The sequence below is a fragment of the Coloeus monedula genome (genome assembly GCF_965178545.1).
Source record: "Coloeus monedula genome assembly, chromosome: 2".
Classification (NCBI taxonomy): Eukaryota; Metazoa; Chordata; class Aves; order Passeriformes; family Corvidae; genus Coloeus; species Coloeus monedula.
This window is the reverse complement of record NC_138782.1, coordinates 76,038,280-76,064,418: the sequence shown is the minus strand read 5'-3', so window position 1 is coordinate 76,064,418 and position 26,139 is coordinate 76,038,280. Positions and strand designations below refer to the sequence as shown.

Genomic DNA, 26,139 nt, shown 5'->3' with positions numbered 1-26,139 from the left:
CAGCAAGCATATACAGCTACAAACAGTGAGCTCAGAGACACTTCCCTTCATAGTGTTTGCACTCCTGCTCAACTTCTGCACTTCTGGCATTAACCAGTTTCTAACCATATTAGTGTATTTTATTTTTTTTAAACTATTTCCCATGGAAAAAACCTGATACACATTTAGGGATGTTATTTGCTATTCCTACCAATAGTTATATGTTATAGTCAGAGAAAAAGAGCAGGAAAATTCTGGCTACAAAACTGGGAGGGCTCTGATATATGAGAAAATCTATTGATATAAGGTAATTAATAAAATAAGGAGACCAGTGTTTCTGATGAGAGACTTTTTAACACTGATTGACACACAAATGACACTGATTTCAGAGGAAATATTTAAATGGACCAGTGTAGCCCTCCTTAGTGTTTCGAGCCTAATTTGGAGCATTTCAAACATATTAAGTATGCATTTAAAAAATAATGTTCTCCACTAAATTATATGCCACATATGGAAAGACATGCAATAACAATGCCACTTTTAAACCCAAATTAAAGGTGCATTCTATCTTAATTCAGTTTTTATTAATATATTCTATTAGTTTGGATTACCTGCAGATTTTTAAGACAAACTAGAAATACTGCTTTACACACATAATTAGAAATGCTTCAATCTATCTAACTGCATAGAGCTACTTTCAAATTAAACTAGCCAGTAACCTTAGATTAGCCTTAGAATTAACCTAAGTCAGTAACCTTGTACTGGGCTTCCTTATGTGGTGATTCCTACTGCCGCTAAACAACATCTAGTCCCACAGAAGTACATTAGTTCTCTTACCATCCTTAGAGTGCAAAACTGTTGTTGAATTGACAAGTGTGTCTATAAAACATGTATCACAGTCTCTAGTCTATCAGCTATATGACTATCTATAGTAAGTCGGGATAAAAACAGATGTTCTGACTTGAAAAGCACTTATCTTTACAACTCCAGAATCCCTGAGGAGGTTTAATCTAGTTGATTTAAAGCTTTGGTTCTTAGCATCAGTTTAGTAGTTGGCTGATTTTACTTCTTAACTAGACAAATGCTCTTCCATGGACATGCTAAAAATTCTCAGTAATAATAGCTGCATATACAAACTACTGATTTGCCCATAAATTCTAAAGCAGAGGTGATCCTAATATTTTTTTCTACTCTACACATGAAAGTCTCCAAGTCTCTGGAAAATTCAGGCCAACCACCTTCTTCCTCTCATTCCATTTTCAATCTTATTTGACTATGGAATATACAGTAGAAGTCATTAAGCTGCATTTCACAGTTTATGGTTTTAATGGTTTCGCAACATTAGATGCACAACACATTTTCAAGCATCAAAAACTATAGACTTTGCTATCTAACATTTCATAAAGATAATAAAAGCTAATGAGCATTCATGATCTATGATGTGACAAGACATCTGTTCTGTTCTTTCTGAGATAAACACTCACCCCGCCTTGTTCTGGCACAGTGGGAGAGAACAAATATAAACCAATTAATCATTTTAAACTATATGCTATATTAAGTTATAGTTTCTCAACAGGCTTTTCATACCCTGTTGCTAACAGGGCACAGGTGTCCTAAAAACACTCTTTCAACACAGTAATTATATCCCGCTAACTTCCCATGGTCAGCTGCAGACAACAGCACTGTTCAGTTTCAGCAGAAAAAACCCCTGTTCAAAACAAGCAATAACAAGGTTGATGTTTTACCAAGAGTCCAGTATCAAGAGCTCTCTTCCCATTATCTACATATTTACCTCATGTTTTCTTATTACAGGAGGATTTTAGAGGAATTTCATTCTGATCCATTATGAGGGTAAGGAGTGTAAATGTTGCAAGAAATCCTACAAGACACGTCATAGGGGACACGAGTAACATGGGCACGGAGGCGGCAAGAATAATCTGCTTTGCCATTGTGAGGCTGAAACAGGGAGATCTGTCATAGCAAATGGTTGAGAAAATTAAAACTCTGCTCTCCTTTACATTTCAAAACCAGCTGCCAAGCATTTTAGGTGAACTGTTTGAGACCAAATTCAGCTTGTTGTCACCTATAGTAAAATAGAGAAGTGGAAAAAAACCAAACCAATTCTTTTTTGTCTTCATTCAGCCTTGCAGTATGACTTATTTTGAACACTGCAGGAGCATGCAAGGTTTTGGCATCCTGGAAACTGCTGTATGTTACTGTAAATAAAACATGTGAAATGGAAAAAAAAAATCACAGATTGCATAGCAGTTAACGAACAACATTATTCACAGTAAAACCTTAAAGGTAAAAATCCCAGTTTACATAAAGAAAACAAATACCCAATGCCTGACAAATACCTCGTACTGCTCAAAACACTGTCCTCCTATTGACCTACCTTGCAGAAGCTTGTAATAAAATAAGCAATAGAACCAGGGAACGAAGCACAGCCCAGCTGTGCAGGAAAGCAAAGTACTTTTGCTAAACTGAAGGATCCAAGGTAACTGAGATTTAATGTTAACACCCCACACAGCTTCAAACATCTAACCTATGTAAGTAGCCTAAGCCGCCTGCCAGAGAGAAACAGCATCTCCTCACTGACTGAAGCAACAGTCAAGCAGCTTTCCCTGGACTGTCCTGCTGGAAGTCTGCTCCTTCCACTAACTAAGAACTGGTATTCTCCTCATGTTGCAGCCACAGACTCTGCCTCAGAATTTAAACCAACATTTATACAACATGTGCACCAACAGAACCAAAAAGGAAATGAAGCTAATAAGTTCATGCATAAAGCTTAGTCCAGAGGAAAATTACTGTGGCAAGACTGAATCAGATGATCCAGGGATTTCTCTCTCACTTCCCCAGAGATGTTATGTATGCTTTAGATTAAAATAAATAAAATCTGAAAAAAAACCAGCACTAAATAAGCAGCCTAGACGAATCAGCTGGTGAACTTAGGCTACACATATATTAGCACTTAGTGTAGGAAAACATGAAGGGATCAGTAGGAAACAGTTTCTGCTGTGGACCTGAATCTTAAAATTTGCATGTTTGGTGGGTTTCCTATGACCAAATTAATTTCAGATCACCTCTTCAGATCATTTAAGCCTTGCAGACATAAATTTGATGTTCATCCATTAGCATTTGGTACATTTTTGGATCAATTTTTTCTAATTAGTTTCATCTGGACAGAATCCAGTTTGCATTCTCTGAAGCAAACGCATGACAAGCAGGGATGACCAGATTAATTTACAAAGAAAAAACACACCCTCAATTGAAAAAACATACCACACACAAAAAAACATTCCTAGCCTGAATCAAAACAGTAACGTAGTCCTACCCCAGGGTCCCTAGACAAACAGTTATGCAACAGCATCACAGACCCCAAAACGTGCAGCTGCTTACCAAATGCTGCTGAGCTCTTGCTGTTAATTTTGGATATTATTAGTGTATCATATTCTAATTCTATATAAAATTTGACATGAGATTGTATCATAGTTTTGTCAGTTAACCTCATAAGCTTAATTTCCTTTCTAGTGCATCTATTTATGTCCATCCATGGACTGACAATGAGTTCTCAAATACTGCTTCCATGACAACTTAAATTATAGAAAGATTAATAAAATCCTGATAGAAAAAAGAATAATCCGCCCACAAAAACACACAAACTTGTCACATTCCGATTCTGGTTAAAATATTAAAATTTAATTAATACCTTTTGAACATACAATTATGTCAAGGAAAGAGTAAAGCCATTCAAACAATGGATATAGATCTTAAACAATATTTACAAATTTTAAACTGCAAGTTGACTATAAAGTCACAAATACTTTAAATATTTAGTAGAATATAGTGTAAATTCTAATATAAACTAGATAAATTCCATCTGCTATTTTTTTCAGTCATAACAGTCTAATCTTTACATACTATATACATTAGAATACTAAAAAGTTATAAAATTTTCTTTCTGTTACAATGCAAAGAAATGGAAAATACATCAGCTCTGTCTTACTGTACAATATTCCAATTGAACTTTCAGTAGTGGTCTGCAAAAATAAATGGCACTTTCACATGCAACAAGGCATAAAGTACAACTCTTTTCATTTGCAGTATTCCCTCTGAGTGCAAAGTAAACTGAAATGCAAATGTTATTCAGCCAAGTAGCTGGAAATCAAATGTAAACTGTGGAAAGAGATTCTGACAAACTTTCTCAGATTGAAGTAAAAAAAAAACAAAAAGCATGTAAACTGATGTCCATACAGATCGGTAATTTTAAAAAATGAAAATACAGCATACTATGAAGTTTGTTATGACAGTATCAAAGCTACCTTGACAACACAATAATGGAGGGAAAGCTGATGATCCTGTGCCAATTCTGAAGCCCAGCCCTGCCAGTGGGCTGCAGCATCTGTTTTTCTATTGACAGTTTTCAAAATTACTTCTGCCACTCAAAATTGCACATTAACAGTCAGATGAGTTTTCTAGACGTCATTACGCCATTGTGTAACCATAGCTTCCACAGTGCAATGCCACAAGAAGCCTGTCTTTCAGGATTTCTTTACTTGGATATTCAGGTAACTTGAGCATGTTGATACTGAAAAGAAAAAAAAAAAAAAAAAGGACACCGCAGTTCAGCAAAAAAAATCAACAGTAAAGATTTCTGATTAAAACTCCTGAAGAGATCACATTTATGGAAGAAAACAAGCCTGTGCTAACTTACAGTACCACTGAGCGTTTGAATATATTGCAGGAAATTAAGTTGTTTTTTCACTTCAGTAAGTTGTAATACAATAATTTAACTTTAATATTCCTTTATTAATTTTGTTACCTTTAATTACACAAACTCAAGTCACAAACAATGAGCAAACATAATGTAACATCATTTGGGACAAAACCCATCACTTTCACGTTGGAGAGTGAATACTGCAGGAACTGTTTAAATTTCCTTTGGACCTTTTAATATTCAAAAGACCTGTACTTTTGACTGTGACTGACATGAAAAAGCCCTGATTTTAAGATATTTTAATTAGAATAGTTAACATACCATGTGCTTGATGTTGGTAAAAGATTTGCAGTATATGGTACAGCAGCAATAGTAAAATTTTGCAATCCACTGCCACCCATTATATGAGCAAAGCCACCATGAGGCACCCTGGAACTAATAAAATGTACAGAAATTAGAGCAGTGCAATAATGTTGTAAGGCAACAAATTGTAATTCTTACACTGAAAATATCTCTTACTTAGAATAATTAGACAGTTACTAATACTTTACTAAAGTTCCCTTTTTCTTACTGATGTCAAAATTCTCATTGTTTAAAAGCTTTTAATTACAAGACTGAATAATGTATTTGTCTACTTACATTAGGCATCATATTGTTTGACTGACATTTAAGACAATTCTGCCTGCAAGAGGGACTCATTTCTATAACCAGTTTTTGTAGCAGAATGTTCATAGAATCATAGAATATTCTGAGATGGAAAGGACCCACAAGGATAGAAATCTGACTCCTAACTCTGCAGGGATCACACCCTGTGCCTGAGAGCATTGAAAACCCTTATTGAACTCAGTCAGGCTGCTGCTCTGACCACTTCCCCGAGGAGCCTGTTCCAGTGCCCAGCCTTCTGGGGAAAGAGCCTTTCCTTAACATCCAACCTAAAACCTCCCTGACACAGCTTCAAGTAATTCATTTGAGTCCTGTCTCTGGTCACTAGAGAAGAGATCAGAGCCTGCTCCTCCACTTCCCCTCCTGAGGAAGCTGTAGACTGCAATGAGGTCTCCGAGGTCCCCCCTCAGTCTCCTCCAGACTGAGCAGACCAAGTGTCCTCAGCCACTCCTCATACAGCTTCCCCTCTAGACCCTTCACCATCTTCATGGCCTCTCTGGACACTTTCTAACAGATTTATATCCTTCTTATATTGTGGCATTATCTCAGTTAAGACAAACATGTCTATTTATGTTTAAAGTTTAAGAAATACTACATCCCAAAACAGTTTATTCTCTGACTACTATCTGTGGGACAAATGACTGAAGTGTCCTTGACATGCCTGTACATTTACTACTTCAGACCGAATATTTCAAGTAACTAATAAAACCATTACATCAGTCACACTATAGACCAGTGACAATCTATGGCAAAACCAGAACACACTAAAAAAATCACTAGCATCTTCAGGAATGCAATCTCACTTAATCATATTACTCAATTTTTTTTCTTTACCAACATACTATTCAAAGATTACTCCAGGTGCAAATGGGCAATAGCCCATTGTGCAGACTCCCTTTCTGTCATTCTAAACTAACAAACAGAATAAAATTCAGATATTCAAATATTTTCATAACAACAACTTAGCTGACATACACTACAAGGTAACATCTTCCTAGCACAGCCCTTGCACCAAAAAACCCTCAACCCCCTCCCAAACCCCACTATAATGAAAGGACAAAGGAAGTTGGATGCATTTGGAACAATGCCACCATTAGGGAGAGAGTGATCATCCTTTCTCTGCACCTGGGGAGAAATATCCAGCTCCAAGCTCCCCACTGTAGGAGGGACAAGGACATAATGCAGCAAGCTGAGTAAGAGCCACAAAGATTGTAAGGGATTGGAACACCTGACACAAGACAAAAGCAAGCTGGGACTGTTCAGCCTGGAGAAGTGGAAGCTCAGAGTAATCTGATCAATCTGTTTAACTACTTGAGGGAAGGGATAAATAAGATGAAGCAGTGGTTCCCAGTTACAGGATAGGAGGCAATGGGCACAAATTGAAGTCTAAGAAATTTCCATTTAAACATAAGAAACACTTTTTTACTGTGAGGTGGTCCAACACTGGTACAAGTTGCCCAGAGAAGTTGAGAGGTCAGCATTCCAGGAGACAGTCAAAACCTATCTGGACAAGGTCTTGAGTATCCAGCTGCAGCTTACCCTGCTCTGAATACCATGCTGGTCTAGACAATCTGAGATTACATCAGCTGGTTAGAGCACGGTACTAATAATGCCAAGGTTGATCCCTGTACAGGCCATTCACTTAAGAGTTTGACTTGATGATCCTTGTGCACCCCTTCCAGCTCAGAATATTCTGTGAAAGTCTTAATCTCCAGAAGTCCCTTTCAATCTCAGCTGTTCTGTGATTTTGTAGCTAGCGAAGAAAGAATCTGATAAAACAGAATAAACCTTCCAAAAAAATGTAACAGCTGTTAGAATTCTGGATTACAGGTAGCTATACTAACAACAATGCTCCCATATACCCCAAATCAAATGACTGTAAAAGACAGGAGCTTTTGGAACAAGTGGAACAGAAGAAGTAATGTTTCCACTCACAGTAAAACTACTCAGCAAAAATGCAAAAGCGTAATGGTTGCTACTGCTGAATGTGAAGGAGCTGGGACACAACTCACAGTAATACCTTTTAAACACACCTTTTAGAACTAGCTGTAGTATCCAACACATAAATCTGTATTACCTAGCTTAACAGCATTGTTGAGCATATAGTTCTAACATTGCTACACAAAGTAACCACTATGGAGAGAAGTGGTTTGCAGCATATTATTTCTGACACAAATGGAATTATGCTTACAGCAACAATTCAGAACAGCTGTAAAGATTGTGCATCAGTAGTCTTATACCACAGTTTTGGCTCACATTCCAATACAGTGCTGCCTCCCCTGCAATGACTTTTTTTTTCCCCTCTGATAAACATCCCACATTCAAATCAGCAATGAAACAGAGACCTAACTGCTAAAAATTTCTTTCAGTCCAGTATTATCTAAAAGTTTTTTCAACGTAACTTATTATAATACTTCCTATACAACAGAACAAAATTGTAAAGTAGGGTCAAGGCTTTGAACATTTAAAAGGAAGAGATTGCTGCCAACTTAAGCCTCCAAGAATGAGTTTTTTCTCCAAGCAAAACACTGCCAATATAGCAATGAAAACCTTCCAAATAGATGCAAAAAATACCACAATAGCTGTGAACACGAGCAACAATACAATTTCATAGCTGTGGAAATTTCTATGTTTACATCTGAATCATGACTTTTCTACCTATTTTTTCACTGACAGGTTTTGCATAAATTTGCTTGGAATGAAAACACTGTAGAGGAGATTTTAAGCTTATTTCCTTATGTTTTCTTATACTTCTGTAACAGCAGCCATATATATCTTCCACATTTAACAACTATGCTGAATTTTCCTTAAAAGAACATAAGCATATTGCTTATCGCTCAACAAAAACTACAGTCCCCAAAGAAGTTGTATACAATCTTTACAGCTGTAGAATATAAATAAAGTAGAATTTATCATATAGAATCTATTAAGCTTCCAGCTGTTCACTAAAAACCCCATCAGAAGTTGCCAGTGGAGAATTAACAATAAATTAGCCAAATTCTATTATAAATGCCAAACAGACCAAGAGGGGGAAAAATAAGAAAAGCTTGTAGAATTGGCAATATCATCTCAAGCAGCTGTCAGCTGAGAAAGACTAAATGGCATCATAAGTGAACTTTCAGATCCCCAACCTGAGCCACAAGAACATTTAGGCTTTTCCTTGAGTGTGCTAAGACCTCCAAATATGTTCAAACTTTGCTCACGACAATTACTTCAGTGTTAAAAGACATCTCAAAATTGGTATTAATGACAAATGCAATGTTATTTCTACTGAAACTACCAAAGCAAGACTTCATAAGAGAAAAGGGGAAAGAGATGTAAAAATGGGGGAAGAAGACAAGAGGCAAAGTTTAAGAAATATTTAGAGATGTCAGAGAAACACTGAAGACATAGTCATTAATCTGTTTAATTCACTAGATTAATTTCATAGTCTTTGATTGGAAAGAAAGAACAGTTCCACTTCACACACACACAAAAAAAATCAAGTAAGTGAAAGTACAGAAGAGATTAAAGGGAAATAGAGAAAGAAAAAAAAAAAAAAGAACTTTTAATGTAGACTGCCAACCAGTACGCATAGAAACAAATTGTTCACTAAGGCCAGAAAAAAAACATAGTTTGAAATTAGGTATACTTTTAATGTAAAATTTTACTTAAGATACCCAACTACTATGGCCCAACTACTGTACTAGGCTAACTCGTGTTTTAGCTCACAGAAAAGTCAGCATCTAAATCTTCCATTTAAAAGAAAGTAGGACTGTCTGGGGATTTATGTGCGAAAATGCCAGCTGCATATCACTGTTAGAGGTAACTTTCAAAAGTTAAATATGTATGGAAAAATACATCTATTGCATTTCAAACACTGAACAAAAACAAAGGGTTCCTCCTAGCTGATACAGAAAAAATAATCCTAAGCAGATTGTTTTTAAATTCCAGCCCGGAGTTCTTAAAGCCACACCAACAACTTCTTTCTTACTAACAAGAAAATGGGTAAGAACAAGACAGTAGGTGATGGTGATTTGTGACCAAAACGAATGATGCTGACGCACGTATTAATCAGGCAGTGTAACTGTTTACCTGATAGAAAGTGCCCCTTAGAATCCAGTAGATTATCCCAAATGCCGTGAAAATAGTGAATGCCACTTCAGTATAATTTGGAATGTTTTAAGAATCATTTGAAACATGACCTTACAACTTAAAGATCCTTATTTGCTGTCTAGTTTTAGAAATGGACTAGTCCACTAAAAATGAAAGACCAGCAGCTGGCATGCCACATACGTGCAGTTACAACTGCAGGAATCATTTCTTCAGAGGACAAAAAGATCAACATGCATACAACTAGCTTCTTAAATTGTCCATGATCCCTAAAACCAAGAAAATTCATAATAAATCAAGTGAAACTAATAGAAGTTGTAGATCAGGCCATTTGATGATACGTCCGTGACTGCGACTCTGAAATTCCTTAATATAAAAGGTAGTTTTGATGATCTTAATTTGTATTTTATCATTGCTTAACCACAAAACTTATACACAAAAGGTCAACTACTCTACTGATCCTAGAATATTAAGGTCATATCAAACTAAGAAGATGGCGTGATCTCTGCCTGCTACCAGAAAAAGACTGGATCACACAGTTCAGGTGTCACATTTACGTCCATAGATCCACTTCGTGAAATGTCCGTACCCACAAGCTCAGCAGCTCACCCAGCTCACACGGGCATTTATTGCTAAAACATTCCTTCACTGCCCCCAAACCATAAGGGAAATAAAAGTGGCTTTCCCTAGAGAACAAATAGAATTTAGGACAGAAAACCTATATAAAGCAAACAGGTTACATTACACAGGTTGCATAAGGTTACGTCTTTATTTATCTTGACACACGGCACTAATGTTAAATTCAACTCAGCTTGAGGAGAAGGATATTCTGTGTATGCTGACTGAAGTGATACCTCATTATCTCATATATTATAGCCTCAGATGATTACTGGAAAAGCCAAGAGTGACATAAATATGCAACAGGAACAAGAATATAAAGCTCAGTTAAATTCACTACGGCCTGGTCAAGAACTGCATGGACAGAAACAAAGGCCTCTTGCAAAGTGGTCAAGTACAATAAATATGTAATCAATCATTTTGCTGGCAACACAAAAAGCAAAAGTATTAACACACACTTTGTCTACTTTATCAATGTATAGAACACCCAGTATGCAAAACAGTTTCTAGATGATATTTATGGTCTCTCAAGTCTCTTGTATTATTTCGGAGTATCTAGAAAATGTATTTGTTTTACAGAAGAGTCTCTCACCTGCCAGTAACAAACTGTAATAGTAACACTCTCTCTTCCTGAGTTAGTTCTTCCACCACTTCCCAGAACCACTAAATGACAAAAAAGTTAGTTTGTATTTTCCATTAAATACTTGTAGTACTTGAAAATATACTGGTAAAACAATAAATGGAATATATGTGAGTTTGCTAATAAATTATGGAAATGCTTGGATCAAATTCATACATAATTAAGTTACTTAATGCAGAAATATAGTATAAAAAAACCCTCCACATTTCAGCTAAAATAAGCTTCCACAAACACACACAGATAATGACAACAACAAACCCACATTTTTTTATTAAAATTAAATAGTCTACATTATTAAAAAACAAATAAACAAATAAATAATTTTACCTGAATAACTTGGTCTCCTCTCTCATAGCCACTGGTGTATTCTGTATTTTTTAACCAGTCATTTACATCAATTTCTGGCATACCAGACAACAAAAGCTCCTTCAGGACAAGAATATAGATTGTGATTAGTCCTCCTGACTAACCACTAATTTCAAGAGGTTATGCTATATTAAAAAGTAATGTTTTAAGCAGTAGAAAGCTTACAGTGTTTTTTCAGTTTACCGCAACCTTATGGAACCCACAACTAAATTTTAATACATGAAGATTCTTGAATTTGGGTAACTTCATGTGATCTGTTTAGCTTACATATGCAGTATCAAGAGAGAAAAATTATTGCCAAAGAACCCAAAAGAGAAAACCTCTGAGTCTTGCCATGACTTCAGAGAAAATGTGAGATGTGTTGGTTACAGAAGATCAAACCACCAACAAAGACTTACTGGAATTTGATTCTGTGACTCAGAAAAAGTAAAGGCAATAGACAGCATCTCCTTACTTTCAAAGGACTTCTGTCCTCCTCAAGGAAAATATGCCAAGGCTTAAAGGCCACAACATGCTGATTCCATACTGAAATTACAATTTAAGGCATTTATCACTGCCATGTGAAGTTTCAGGAAGATGGTAATTCTAGGTAATTAGAAAAAGCAGGAATACACATAATGAGATCCTCACTGATAGATGGCCAGGAAGCAAAACCAATGTGAAAGCTACAAAATCTTTATTTTGTGGTTACTGAGCTTTACTTCTACATCATTTACACTGATGATGAAGTATGCTGAACAAAGTGTTTAAAAATACATCGGCATTTCTGCTTACCAGTTCATATTCATCAAAAAGTTGGATCAAAGATGGTGGAATGAACATATGGAAGCCCTGTAAAAAGGCATTTATCTGAGGCTGAATGGCTCTTGTCATTCTGAGCTCTGTCACAAGCTGGACATACTCAGCCTGCAATGTAGAAAACAATATTAAGATTAAGATAGACCTCAGCAAAACCACACAGTGCTGGAACAAACTCACACACATAAATGCAGTCCTCAATGCATTACAAATCTCTTCCACTGTAAGGTAGTAATAGTCCCTTTGCACTTTTCACATGGAAGCAACCCAAAATAAGCCCCTTCTGCTCTTCCACCTTCTTTCCTAAGGCAATTTCAAAACAGAATTGTTTGAATTGTTACATAAAGCAGTCAGAAAACAGGGACTCAGACCAAGATAAAGGAAGTAAATAAAACTTAATTTGTCATGCCCACATCTAATACAAACACCATTAAGCTCAGCTAAGGGCATAAACACACCAATGTTTGTAAGCAAAAATACTCTATTTAAGCAAACTAACATTACTCAGGAAAAAGGGTTAACTTCTGAAGGAATATTTGTGAGCCAAAAAGCTTCTTGCTTTCCCCCCCATCTCTGGAAGTCTAACAGAGTACATAACAAAGCTTGCAGAAGTAATCAGTCTTAATAAGAATTTCAATTTTTTTAAAGAAAGTCTGGAAAAAATCTCCTTAGTTTTTAAAAAATAAAAACACGAGAAAACAACTTCTGCCATAGCCAGGGAATAGACTATATAATGCTTTAGAGGTCTGGGGGCTCTGTTCCCTTTAAGAGATGCCAGCCATAGAAGGAATCCACTAGAATTTTGCTTTTGTTAAGAACACAAAAGCCTATGAGGTGTTAATGGAAGAAGGCTTTTAGAAACAAGTGCCTTCTAGAAGGGAAAAGTGCCTACATTAAAACTCTATAAACATGTCTCATCTACCCTGACAAAATTACACAAAATTAATAAAGTTTCTTTACTCAAGAAAATAGTTTTCTACTTGAAAACAAAATTTATTCCTAGATTATTTAAGGTACTCAGTTTAAAGAAATGCTTTGACTTTGTAATCATGACTTTTAATAAGAAAATCATGAAATGTATCTCCCAATTAAACCATCTCAACTATCAGCTTCCTCCAACAAAATAATCTTACAAAAATACTACTTTTATTTTTAATTTTAGAAAACTTCAGCCTAAACTTTTAGGCTCTGAACATGCACAAAAGCAACCCAGCATTTTTTCTTTCCTTCCTTTCAGAAAAACAGAATGAAGTACGAAACATTTCAAAACAGTATATTTTTCAAAGGCAGCTCCTTACATTCACAGATGTACAGAGGGGTTGTCATCTGCTTTGCAGTTGAAATATACTTTTAAATGCATTATCACCATTTTATTAGAGTGAGAGAACAATTAATTTGTGAAGTGCTCTGAAGAAGAGGAACATGACCTAATAATATCTTCAACTGCAGCACTGCTCCCAAAAATCTACTTTCAGCCTAGTAATCTCCCCAGGCTGCTTCTACTATCAGTGAAGCTGAAGACATCTCCCTTCTCTAAGGACTGAGGGGGAGCCAAAGGAGATTAACTGCACTAGACAAAAGTCAGTCTCTGTGAATACAGAAGGAATCAGAAATTTTTGCAGTATCAGGATTCAAAATAATGTTAACACTGGTTGTCTGCAATGATCAGAAATGCGTATTTTACATCTCTTAAACTGCTCTTATGTAAATTAGGCTACCCAAAAAAACAGGGTTGTGGAAAGAAATATTCACAATCTTATTTCAAAAAATCTATTTTAAAAAAAATTAGTTATTTTTTGCATGACAAAAATACCACATTGAACACTTTAATTATGAGAAAAAGCAGTTGCTGTACTTTAGGTGCAACAAGAAATGTTTAAAACAGCCTGGAACAGCCGAGCATCCTGGCTATCAGCAGTGGCGCATGATGAAAGACCTGTAGTGCAGAATTTACATAATACAAGTCAATAAACAACCTGGTCAATTTGTTTTGCTTTCTGTGCACTTCATTTGCATTTTATTCCCCTCTGAAGCCTTAGGAGCACATCACAAAACAGAAATAGCTACATCATTTCAGATCTACACATGCATTCCTACATAGTACAAAAAGTTATGATCCAGTCTTCTTTAAGGAAGGGAGATTTGATTGAAGACACATTAGATAGGCATCATAAACAAAATTACAAAGTCTAGTTTGGGTGAGGGGTTGTTCTGTATTTTCCTTTGAGGTAAATAAAGCAGAGATCATGCTTCCTCGATTTCACAATCCCATATACTGTGAGACAAGGATCAGTGGTTATGACAATTCTCAGATTCAAAGAGCAGCTCCATTTTAAAGCTGCCTGGAAAAAAAAAAACAAACTAGTATTTTACTGCCAAACAGAATGGCCAGCTCACAGACAGGTTCTGGGAGGACAGAGAAAGCCATAGGATTGTGGAAATCTGCACCATTTTTTAATATAACATATAGTCAAACTTTGACTAGCCCTAATTTTATTTTTTTCCTAAAAAGTAGAAAGCTACAAAACGATACACAGCAAAGAACAAAGATAAATTCAGGACAAAGGCTGACTTTTCCCTTTGAAGTCCCTCCATTACCATGACAAAAGGCAGTTGAACCACAGCTGTAACTGTATTTCAGCTGGGCTACATGGACACAGCAACTGCAAGACGTGAATATTTGCATCATCGAGTTGTCCCACAACCATTCACCTATCACACAGTTGATGTAAAAAAAGAAAATCACCCCATTCAAAGAAAATAACATTTTACAAATAGCTCTTACTACTGGTGCATTTACTCTGTTTCAGTTTTCAATGAGAGAAGGGGACTGTGGTGGTTTCTGTGCAGGAAGGGGCAAGCATGTGTTTTATTTTGGTTTTGGCATGGGGGATTTCTTGTGTATGTCTTTGTTGTTTACATTTTTTAAGGGATAAAAATTCATTCATAATTTAATTTTAACAGGTAATTTGCTAGTGTGCATACACAGCAAATTCTTTTAGAAGCTGAATTTTCTTCTCCCAGAGGTGTAACAAATACAGTCAGTTTTAAACAGTGATCTATTATTCCTTGGGTTAAGGCAGAAAAAGAAAATATATCACTTTCAGGAAAAAAAGTATTTTTTTTTATAAAGTAACACAGACACATTGCTATTTAAACTGATAGAGCAGCTAAGCTAAAACATACTGCAAAACTATGTCGCATTACAGGAACTGAGAAAAATCCCCAAAAACCACTAAAATACACATCTACAATTTTCAACAACTTGGCCACTGTCAACAACTTTGCCAGTGAACAAACCAGTGCCATACTACAGATGGTTTTTGACTTCACATTTTACAACTTCAAATTCAAAAAATCCACTAACATTAACAGTTTCAAAGCTACCACCAGAGTCACCTGTTTCTTACCACCTTTCAAATTAAAGCTACATGAACTCTCCTCCCCTCCTGCCATGCTGAGGAAGGCTTGATGAGACAGAATGAAGGCATCTCCTCTACCCATTTTCAACCACCCTTTTTATAATGTGCCCCAGCTCTGAAGTTAACAGAGCAAATTAAGCTACTAATGAGTAGTACCCTCATGTGGACAAACTTCTAATTTTATGCTAATTTATAAGAGGTATTAAATAGTTCTTATGAAACTAAAATTTAAGTTAAATAGGTCTTTTTTTATATACTGGGAAGCTAAGACTGACCAGATAGAACAGTCATCATCCTTGCTATCTCCAGCGGGTAATAGGGAAATTAAACATCCACTACCTTCACAACTAGACTTGTTTTACCATCTGTATTCTTTCACAAATGAAAGAAAATCCACAAATTATTGCAGGAATCAGTGCAGAATCAGGCTAACAATACGTATTCCTGCTATTGGAATGACAGTCTGCCTTAATGAAAATGAGGATTAAGGCTTCAAGAATCCAGCGCCAATTGCTCCAACACAAACTGCAAAGTCCTTGCAACAAAGGCTGACACCACGCGGCCGTTCCCCAGTGCGGCAGCTGCCGACACCGCTGCTGAAGCCAAACGCTTACCGAGGACAGAGAACGGGCTCGGCCAGCCCAACACAAATGAAAATCAAAACACAAAGCAGACATCAGGACCAAAAGTCAGTGCTACAAAAAACTGCACGTCTACCCGTGACACTCCTGCAGTTACTCAAACCTGTTTAGTCAGGAACTGCAGGATTCAATCAGACTTGGGTTTATCCTAATTGCTAGACCATTTTCAAAATCTGGCTGTGTTTTCCCAAATTTCTTTTTTTGAACTAATGCTGCAAAGAAATCGGGGCCTTTTCAACCTGTTACTATTAAAGTAAATTTAAAAGGTAGGTTATTTCCATAAACACCAAGTGACTTGCAAATGGATGAAAAAGTTTCCTTCAGGCTTTTACTCAGTCCATTATCTGCATGTTAATTAGAGCAAACCAATGCTATAGACTGGCCTAGCAAGCAGCACACTTGGCAACATTACCTATAATTCTATGTTTAGCAATTGCTACTGTTCCACTTTCTTGGTATACATACCCAAGACACAACTTTAGGAATATTTGTAACTTTTAAAATAAATCCTTCATTTGAACTTGATCCTATTTCCCTTCCACAGTTCTGTCAGAAAGAACCTCAAACCTGAACAGTTTTAAAGATTTTAAATACTACTATTTCTACAACATGCAAAGCTAGAAAAAGGGGAAAGAGTGCTGGCAACTGTAATTTTTTTGTATTTTCTTCAAAACAGGTATACCATTTATTCTTCCAGTTATTCAGAAAGTCAGTCTAGTGGCTTTTCCTATACTACCATCTTCTGAATAAACCTGTATACTCACCTTGTTTTCCTGTGTAACAAGTATACTTGCACCCCCTGGCTTCAGTGGCACTTCTTCCATTGCTCCAAACACATCAGTCTCAACAGAGAAGGTCAGCTCTAAACCCAGATCACTGATGTCATTATCTAAAATCCACTGCAAGTTCTTTGCATACTCTGGATCAATAGATGCTACATCCTGATAATTTACAGGTATGCCTAGGAAAAAAAAACCCAGAGAGACAAAACTGCTCAAATAAATAGGATAAAGCAAAAAGAGTTCTAACTTGATACGTGGTAGAAGACTGCCCTCTAGAGAGAAACCAGAATAATGCAGTAATAGGAAAAGGGAAAAAGGGATGTACTGTTACTAACTATAGCAGAACTGCACTCACTCAGTTTTTAAAATACTACAGAATCAAGTCTCCTCCCTATGTTTTTCCTCCTAGTGAAGAAAATTACATACCACTCAGGAAAAAACACAGTTTTAGTTCACTAATGGATTTCAGTAAAAGCATCTACCCATTCTGAACATACAATGTTAAATGTTTCCTACAAACTCTTAAAGTTCTCTACCTAACTTTTAGAAACCCAAACACTGTATTTCTCTATAACAGTATCTTTTCCCCCAGAGCATTACTTGCAGGAGGAGATGACCTCCCTGTACCCAGAAAACTCTATTACTCTTCAGTGTTCTTCTTTTGAACTGTATTTGAAATGAGATCTATTATAGAGTTAAAAACAATTATTATAGGAATTTTGTATTTCAAACTGAACTTGCAAATACTTTAGAAGCATGAAAAGGAGAGTTGCTAGAAGTCTGACTTTTATCTAGGTACAGAAATTGACTAATTACAAATCCCTTCCCAGACATGGCACTCAAGCACATTTGAGCAAATGGGCCCAGAACTACGTGACCTTAGTTTATGCAAGAGAGCTACCCTCTTCACTACCCAAGAAAGCAGACCTCGATTATTTTAACTCTGTCATGTTCGATATTTTAACTCTACCAAGACAGATACAATTACCTGGGAAACGGGGTAGGGGGTGAGGGTAGCAGTAGGTTTAGAGAAAAGCAAGTTATTGGTAAGTACTGTCTTTGCTTCACCGTGCAGTGCCATAAGAGTGCCCATTAGTAGAAGCCTTAGCACACTATAGATTGTGGATGCAGTACCCCAGAGTAACACAAAATTCAAAGGTTAGCAGCCACTGCAAAACATCCAACTGTAAAAAATGTTAGAGTATTTCCCTGGAAGAGCTGATGGTGTGTACACAAGCTGTAAGGCATTGCTTTTCAAATAAAATCAAGCAACACTCCAGTTTAAGAGAGGGGTAGGTAACTTACTAATTAAATATCACTGTCATCTCTCTGAAAACAAAAAATCTAATAGCTGTCTAGTAGTTTCCAGAGGACTTTCACTTTTGCCAACTAGCAAGCATATGGGCATTTGAAATATGAAATGTGGAAATAATGATGTCTCTGAGGGATATAAACAAAATGTGGGAAAAGAAGATTGAAAAGTAGGAATCAGAGACTCCTTTAGAGAAGAAACTTAACTGGAGTGTTGTGATAAGAGTACACTCATAGTCAGCATGTTGTGAGACCAAAGCACTAAGGTCAGTCATTTGGTTGACAGATATTTTACCAATAAACACACTCAATCAGGCAGTTATAAAAAAACTTCATCAGATTTATCAGGACAAAATTTGAATCCCACAAAATACTATGTATCTTTCTCTTGTATACCCTTAATGCCCCTGTAGTTTGAAAAGGAAGAGAAATCTATCTTAGCGTAATTGTGAGAAGCAGATATTTCTGTGCAACACAGAACTTAAAAGAGAAAGCTACAGGTAAGCTCTGAGACAAGCTCATTAATTATTCAAAATTTTAAGGCCTCCAGTTCAAAATACACTGACCCAGAAATTAATTCTCACTTTTGTTTATGCCATTTCAAGGACTACTTTCTATTACGGAGTGGAACGTAAGAGTAGATAGAACAGTTATGAATTTATCCTCTATCTTGTCTTTGTAAGCTGGAAGTGGAAGCTTCCTTCTACAAACAGAAGAGTAATTGGATCCTTAAAGAAATACAATTTCTTAATTTCTGACTGTATTTCTCCCTGTGCTACATCTGGAATAGAGTGCAGCCCTAATAAACATGCAGACCTATGGCAGAATGCTTGATTTCACAGCAAACATGCAAAAAAGTAATGCACACTATATATCTAACACCTTATAAAGCACATCAGTTGTGTATTAGCTGGGTTATCACTTAAGTTGATCTTTCCTTGCCTACCAGATATTGTTGCAGAAAGATCTCAATCCGCCACAGTGGAAAAAGGTAATGCACCCACCTGAGTCTCAAAAAAATGTATGAACATTTGTTCATAAAGGTTTCAGCTTCAAATTAAGGCACTTTCACTTCTTATCTGTTGACTAAAAAGAGGAGTTCCTTTGAATGAGATTCACACTGTTCCTCAGATACAGAAGGTCTTAGCACACAACTGGAGGTTGCAGTGCCGTCAACAGATGGCTATATTGTCACTGCAGAAAACAAGGATCTCAGTGCAAGGTGAGAAACCAAAGGAACGGAAACAGACTGCAAGAGATTTCATACTCCTTTACTTAAGGCCTGACAAGTAGCTGAAGGGAATTTCTATGTCTGTAATCAGATAATTTGTATTTGGCATGAACAACAGTTGGCAAAAATAAAACCCCCTCAGGAGCATCCACTGCTACGCAACTCTGATTCCTTAAGCAAGAAGATAGGAGATGCACAAAGCTGATGGAGAAGGCCTCAGAAAGGTTTAAATAAATCACAGTGACTGAGGCAGAAAAAGCATCTACTTTGAGAAGTGGAGGTGTAATTTTTCCAGTTCTCTGATAAGTAACAAGAAGTTATAAAGAATTGTGAACCTTTTGACCTTAAACAAGCTGAATGTGTATAAACCTCTAGAAAATTCCAGGATGCCTGTAAAACAGCGTGACAAGACCTTATTAAGATCAGTTAGACCTTATTAACAGAGACTAATGACTGCTGCTTGGTTTGCAATAGTTATTCTAGCAAAGTGAAAAAAAAAGAAAAAAGTAAGTAACAGGTCATCTTGTCAATTCAGAAACCAACAAATCAGCATATCATCACAAGTCAAAACCAGTAAGGAACCCAAAATCATTAGTAGTTATTTCTGAAAAAGGTGACGAGAACAACATTTGCTTGCTCTCAAGGTGACACTGAAGAGTAGAAAAGTAAGATTTTCTTTTCTGTGAATACATCCCAAGGAAATTAGCCTGTGTTATTCTTAACAATGAAAAGCAGTGTGGCCAGCAGGTCAAAGAAGATGATTCTGCCCCTCTACCTCATACTCATGAGACCCCATCTGGAGTACTGCATCCAGCTCTGGGGCCCCGACATAGGAAGGACATAGACCTGTTGGAGCAAGTCCAGACAAGGCTACAATGATGATCAAATGGCTGAAGCACCTCTCCTATGAAGACTGAAGGCTGAGACAGTTGGAGGTGTTTCAGCCTGGAGAAGAGAAAGGTCCAGGGAGACCTTCAAGCAGCCTTCCAGTACCAGAAGAAGGTCTACAAAAGAGGTGGAGAGGGACTTCTTACACAGGCAAGTAGTGACAGGACAAAGGGGAATGGTTTTAATCTGAAAGAGAATAGATTTAGATTGGGTATCAGGAAGAATTTCTTTACTGCCAGGGTGATGAGGTACTGGAACAGGTTGCCCAGAGAAGTTGTGGATGCCCCATCCCTGGAAGTGTTCCAAGACCAAGCTGTAAAGGGCTTTGAGCAACCTGGTTTAGAGGAAGGTATTCCTGCCCAAAGTATCTAAGATCCCTTCAAACCCAAATCATTCACCATTTTTCTACTCACTTGCGATGTGAGAGGCCAAGCCTTAAATCAGCACCAAACTGTGCCATGCAATGATACTTCTACTTTAGAACCACTTTCCTGTGTGAAGATCAACAACTAGGGAATCCTGATGAAGCACTGCCAACATGGTGCTGCTGCAGACTGGCTGTGCTCCACTGGCTCTTGCCCAGCACAGTCCCTCTCCTGCCACAGAAAGCAGTACTGAGGGAGAGAAGTAAAATACGCTCCTCTTTGAAGAAGATCTTGACAAAGATGACTGAGCCTGCACCTTCAATGAACTGCAACAGTGTTCTCTGAACACTTTCAGGGAAGATAAACAATAAACTTGTAGTTAAGAGTTTATCTGTCCTGGACCCAGCAAACATCACAGGAAGACTGTAGGGAGACAAAATGATTACAGAAAACCATCAAGCTATCTTATACTTCCAAAGAAGATTAGTGATTGAACACAAAGGAAATTCTGCATGCAACAGCAAATAAATTTATGTACTTGGAGGAATAACAAGAATGCACATGAAATCACATCATCTTTCAAGAGAAGTTTTTTCATGACAATGTAGAAGAGAGGCATCTTGTTCAACAATCGAGATGCACAAAGGTTCTTAAAGAAGAGCAGAGAAGATACCACCAGCTAACAGAGGTTCTCCTCTACTAAAAAAGTAACATTTCCATAAAAACGTCTGTCCAATCATCTTGAATGCCACAGTAAAAGCATATGAGTTAACTTCTCTCATTAAGGAGACAGGATGAACCTGCATTAGCTCTGAAACCCTATTTCAGGAAATAAGTAGTATTTGTTGGAGCGGGTAGACAGAGAGGTTTTCAACAGCAGGGCTTCACCTTTTCAAAAACCATTGCACAAGTGAAGAACTTCAGGTATAATCAAGAATGCCTGACAGATTTTTGCCAGAGTTCATAAACATTCTCAACTTTGTTTTAAGTTAACTACAGAACAATCATTTCTCAAGAATGACACTACACAGAAGAAGAGATGAATTTCACAACTGTGATGCAAAGAATTGTTGTGACTCTGATGTACATAAAAAACTACCAAGACATTAATTTCCAAGGCTTTTTCACTTTTACCATACACACAAAAGTAAAAAAGGAAAAGGTTTACTACTCAGACAACTGTTACGACTAATAAACAGGATTTTAATAAAACCATACCAAGAATATGTTTGTAGAATGACCTTGTGAAGTAGATGTTCACCAGCTGCCTGTGATTCAGTGCCAGCCCCAGGATCTGGCCTGCGAAACGGAAGTAGTTCAAATGATCTGGATTTACAGAAGAGTTGCTGTTTGGCTGGAAAGTTGTTCCTATAAAACCAAAATATTATCATGCTCCATTACATTTTTTTTTAAATTAAGTTCTTATTTATCAAACACACTAAGCATCTGAAAACACTGCAAGAGCTTTTTCTTGGGGTTTTGGAAGTCTGTTTAGGGTTTTTTGTTTACACAGAAAAGATGTCAGAAAGCAATGTCTTAGAATGTAATGACATCTTATTACAATGATACTGCTTAGCCACTCTCCAAGGCACTGTTCTGAAATAATTATCATCAACAAAAGGGTAATTATCAACTGCTTAATTTGGTCCTCCATCTTACTATATTGCTATATACACGTTTTATTCACTCTAACAGGCTTTGCTTCTATCAGCTTGTGAACATGCTCAAAGGAAGGATGAGAACGTATCTACTTCCTTTCATCTGTCTCCAGCCAGATGCAGGCAGGAGACAGTCCAGTCCTGGTCTCCTTGGAGAAGACTACTTCAAACAGGCACACCTGAACCTCTCCTTTTAACTGTCATGAAATAATCTGTGCCTGTACTGTTGACCCTTGCCACTTCCAAGACTTTGTAAGGTAGAAAACAAAACATTTATCACTCATGATGATGTGAAATCTTTTATTTATAAAGGCTTGCTTTATATGAAGAACCCAAAAGACAAAAAGTCAAATACAAAGGAGGCCTGTGGAGATCAACATCCGGGTTTACAATAAAAATGAGCTGATTGAATTTATGGATTTCTAAAAGGAGATGAAGGAATACCTCCACATATCCCTTGCAGATGTGGAAGAAAGGAAAGCACTTTATATACTCCTCTCAGTGTTATGTCCTTCGACTACCAGGCAGAAACAGCATGGCCTCATTAAAACCAACAACTTGCTCTCCTCTTACAGAGGAGAAGGAAACTTCAAAGCAAGAGAAATATTTCACCTATTGTTATAAAAGTGTACAATGAATAGATGATTTCTCTATATATGAGATCAATTCTGTCAGTCCTGTTTTTCAAAAGTAACAATCTTATATTCTGAACCCAGTTAAGTGACCTTTGTTTTTTGGATTACAAAAATGCTTTTATAAAAAATGACACCCTAAATTTAGGAAAAAAAAAAAAAGGCAAAGACATACCATCAGCTGACTGGGTAAATAAGGCATAATCTGGGTTAACTATTTCACTGGATAAGATATCAAACCATTCACGCACCACACCCTGTCCCTGCATGTCAAAAGAATGAAACATATTAGTACACAAAACTTTCACTGCATAGTTATGCTGAGTAACCACATATTTCTTTTAAAGGAATTTTAAAGTAAGGTTTAGTTCAAAACCATGCTTGTGAATGAGAATTATTATTTCCACATGAAAATGCTATAAAAGAAAACCATGCAGTTTTACCCACCATGCCTTCTTCTCCATGAAATCTCACAGCAATCCCCTGCTTTAGTTTTGCACAGTTTGCTTTAGACACAACTTCACAGCTACTCCTAAAAATAGAATCTAAATACAAAATACCAATTAATTTTTTCATCTTCATTCATTATCTTTCCAAGATACACTAATACCATTTGGAACACAATACCTCTGTGAACCAGAAGTATGTCATTTTCATTGACAGGCCTGTGCACCATGTCTGAATCTGGCTGCCCGGCATGCAGATGTTCATAGAACCATTCACAGCGATCTTTAAATGGCTACAAAACAAGGAGCAAACCATATTATACACATGCATTCCCCTGAATAATTCCTCTCCTGTAAGCAAATGGTTATGCATAGTTCTCAGTTAATTTTTGACATGTGCAGAGTTACCCCAATAAGCTATACACTATTTTGGCAAGAGGAAAGGACCAGACATGACTTTGAGTGCTTGCTGAAGTTGGGTCTGCAGAAAGACTGGACCACCAGCTATCCAGAAATAGCTATCAAAGTTTTCCATAGAAGAGAAAACCAGCACAAAACATCTTACAGTTCAGGGGGCATGAAGGAACTTGGATAAGAAATAAGTCACTGGCTTCTGTAAAACTACTAATAATCAACCACAGCTGAGCACAGAAACACAAGTGATATGAACCAGCCCTAGCTGTAGTTACGTTCACTGGCAATATAAAACACCCCAAAGGAACCAGAAACTTTACAAAGCAATTCCTAGGTGAGAAGGTTCTAACTTGAGCCAGTGTTTATATTGATATTTTGCAGCTCTTTTGAGACAGGTATGACACAAGTATGGCCTTTCTCATCCCCTGCAATTCACAGCACGTACATGAGTTGATTTAACAAACAGGGTATCATTTCTTGGGGGTCTCCTCATTACTCATGAGTTTCAAAAACACCTGTGGGAACCCAGAGTGCAGAGAATATTTCTCTGCCTGTTTTGAAGGGTTTTACCCCCCTGAACAACACTGTTTTTGACCTCCGTCCTTGGAAAAAACTGCCTACTATTAGAAAATAATTAGAAACTACACTGGTGTAAATTAGGTGATAGACTACCATGTAAGATTGTCACAGGGTGAAAAATTTAGAGGTTTTGGGTTTGTTAATGTATTAAATAGATAAAAGCAAAAAACATCAAAATGGAGGATTGTTGTTGTTCTCCAAACCTTCTTCTTCTACTACTCCATATTCTGCAGTAAAAATAGTTTGGGATGATTGGACAAAGAATTCCACAGTTCCTGGCTGTGTTACTAAATAATTGGTAGAAAAGTAAAAATAATGTTCGTTTTTAGTAACCATTGGTTGATTTACCTTTATAAAGGCCATTTAATCTTGATAATTCGGCTTTCTCCTGAATTCTCTGCTTTGTGCTGTGTCTGGGTCATGCTAGTGACTCTGTTTCTCTGATAAGACTTAATAAACAACTATCTAGAAGCAGTGAAGGCTGAGAGTCCCGTTTGTCTCTGGAACTCCTGGCAAGGACTTTAAAAGATTTCTCCCATCAGGAGAGATTTGATTACGGCATGATCAGTGTCAAGTGGTGCCCCATGTGAGGACATTACAACAAAAATGACAGCATTTCAGCAAAAGAATGAATAAACAATACACCTACACCATGTCCCAAAAATGAAACTGGATTAATAAAAACAATTTATCTTTAAAAGCACTGTATGGTTTACAACTAAGGAAATAAAGCTTTAGGAACAGACAACAAGACAACATAATGTTTCACTAAAGGAGCTGCCACTAACTACAACCAAATCAAGTAATAGTGATGTATTTATCCTCTGGTTTGTCTCAAAATTAAAGTCATTTAGGGGAAAAGTACAGCATTTTAAAGCTCAGTCTATTAGATGTGCATATACAGATTTAAAAATAGAAATTTCACTCTTTAACTGAAAGTTGGACTTGTAAGACATCAAACATTGGTTATCTCAGATGGACTCACCCATGTATTTTAAAGAATTATTATACAGTAATCTGGCTGCCATGTCTTTTTAATATGATCTTTCAACATCACAGATTCAGAAGCACTAGAGGCCATGTTTAGTTCTTACATCCTCCCCAAATGGATTTTCTTTAAATACTATTTTTAAACAAAACATCTTTTGTATTCACAGAAGTTGTAACTAAGCACCTCCTGACATTTACCTGAGCTTTTATGATATGCATAAATCTGGACATTAGTTCAGGACACTCCAGAAGAAAATGAAAGTGATCAAAAATTATTTTGGGATTTCTGAAAGAAAAATAGGTTAGAAGCCTGTTAGAGATTTAATAATAACGCTTTGTGATGCAAAAAGTCTACATAAAGAACAATGCAATTAACCATATAGAGAAGTCTCAACAGATTCTTCTATTTTATAATTTCTTCCTAACTCTTGTTTCCAAACAACTTATACTACCTCATCTGTTAAACATGGGAGGATTAGAAGCAGCTCCTCACACAGAAGTTATAAACCTGACAGTCCCAGAAAAACTCTGGAAACAGCCAACTGTACAGAGATGGTTTAGACTCCTTTACGTTGTCACACATTTGAGGAAGAATGGAAGTTTTCATCTACCTTAAAAGGGAAGGCTTTACTTGAAACAAATATAAGGAAAGAATCCATTCAACAAATTACTCTGTTGCTCTGTGAAACAGATTTTGTTCAAGAATCTTACAAATAGATCACTTAAATATGTAGAAAAGCTCATTTAAGTCTGAGCTCTGAATCATTAATCTACACTCCCTTGAGTTCAGCAAGACCATTAAATTGCATATTGTTCATATATCATAGCAACAATCTAAAAATACAACTCAGTAAGAAGAAAAAAATGAATTATTGCTGGGGAGGAACAGAGGGGTGGATTACAATGT

At 36.7% G+C, this 26,139-nt stretch overlaps 1 protein-coding gene across 4 annotated transcripts in view; it reads right to left on the bottom strand.

Annotated features, from left to right (window-relative positions):
• Positions 1-3,861: 3,861 nt before the first annotated feature.
• Positions 3,862-26,139, bottom strand: part of HACE1 (HECT domain and ankyrin repeat containing E3 ubiquitin protein ligase 1) — a gene marked incomplete at its 5' end in the record, with an annotated part of 50,316 nt that continues 28,038 nt past the window's right edge. For 2 of the 4 annotated variants that reach the window (XM_082302997.1, XM_082302999.1), the window contains 11 exons: positions 3,862-4,567; positions 5,018-5,131; positions 10,662-10,732; positions 11,037-11,135; positions 11,850-11,981; positions 16,701-16,897; positions 21,732-21,881; positions 22,979-23,066; positions 23,251-23,348; positions 23,431-23,542; positions 25,431-25,518. In XM_082302997.1, the coding sequence (XP_082159123.1) occupies positions 4,465-4,567; positions 5,018-5,131; positions 10,662-10,732; positions 11,037-11,135; positions 11,850-11,981; positions 16,701-16,897; positions 21,732-21,881; positions 22,979-23,066; positions 23,251-23,348; positions 23,431-23,542; positions 25,431-25,518 (1,252 nt within the window). In that variant the 3' untranslated portion in view covers positions 3,862-4,464. The remainder of the gene's footprint in view (positions 4,568-5,017; positions 5,132-10,661; positions 10,733-11,036; positions 11,136-11,849; positions 11,982-16,700; positions 16,898-21,731; positions 21,882-22,978; positions 23,067-23,250; positions 23,349-23,430; positions 23,543-25,430; positions 25,519-26,139) is intronic. The other 2 variants (XM_082302998.1, XM_082303000.1) reach the window with 2 other exon arrangements.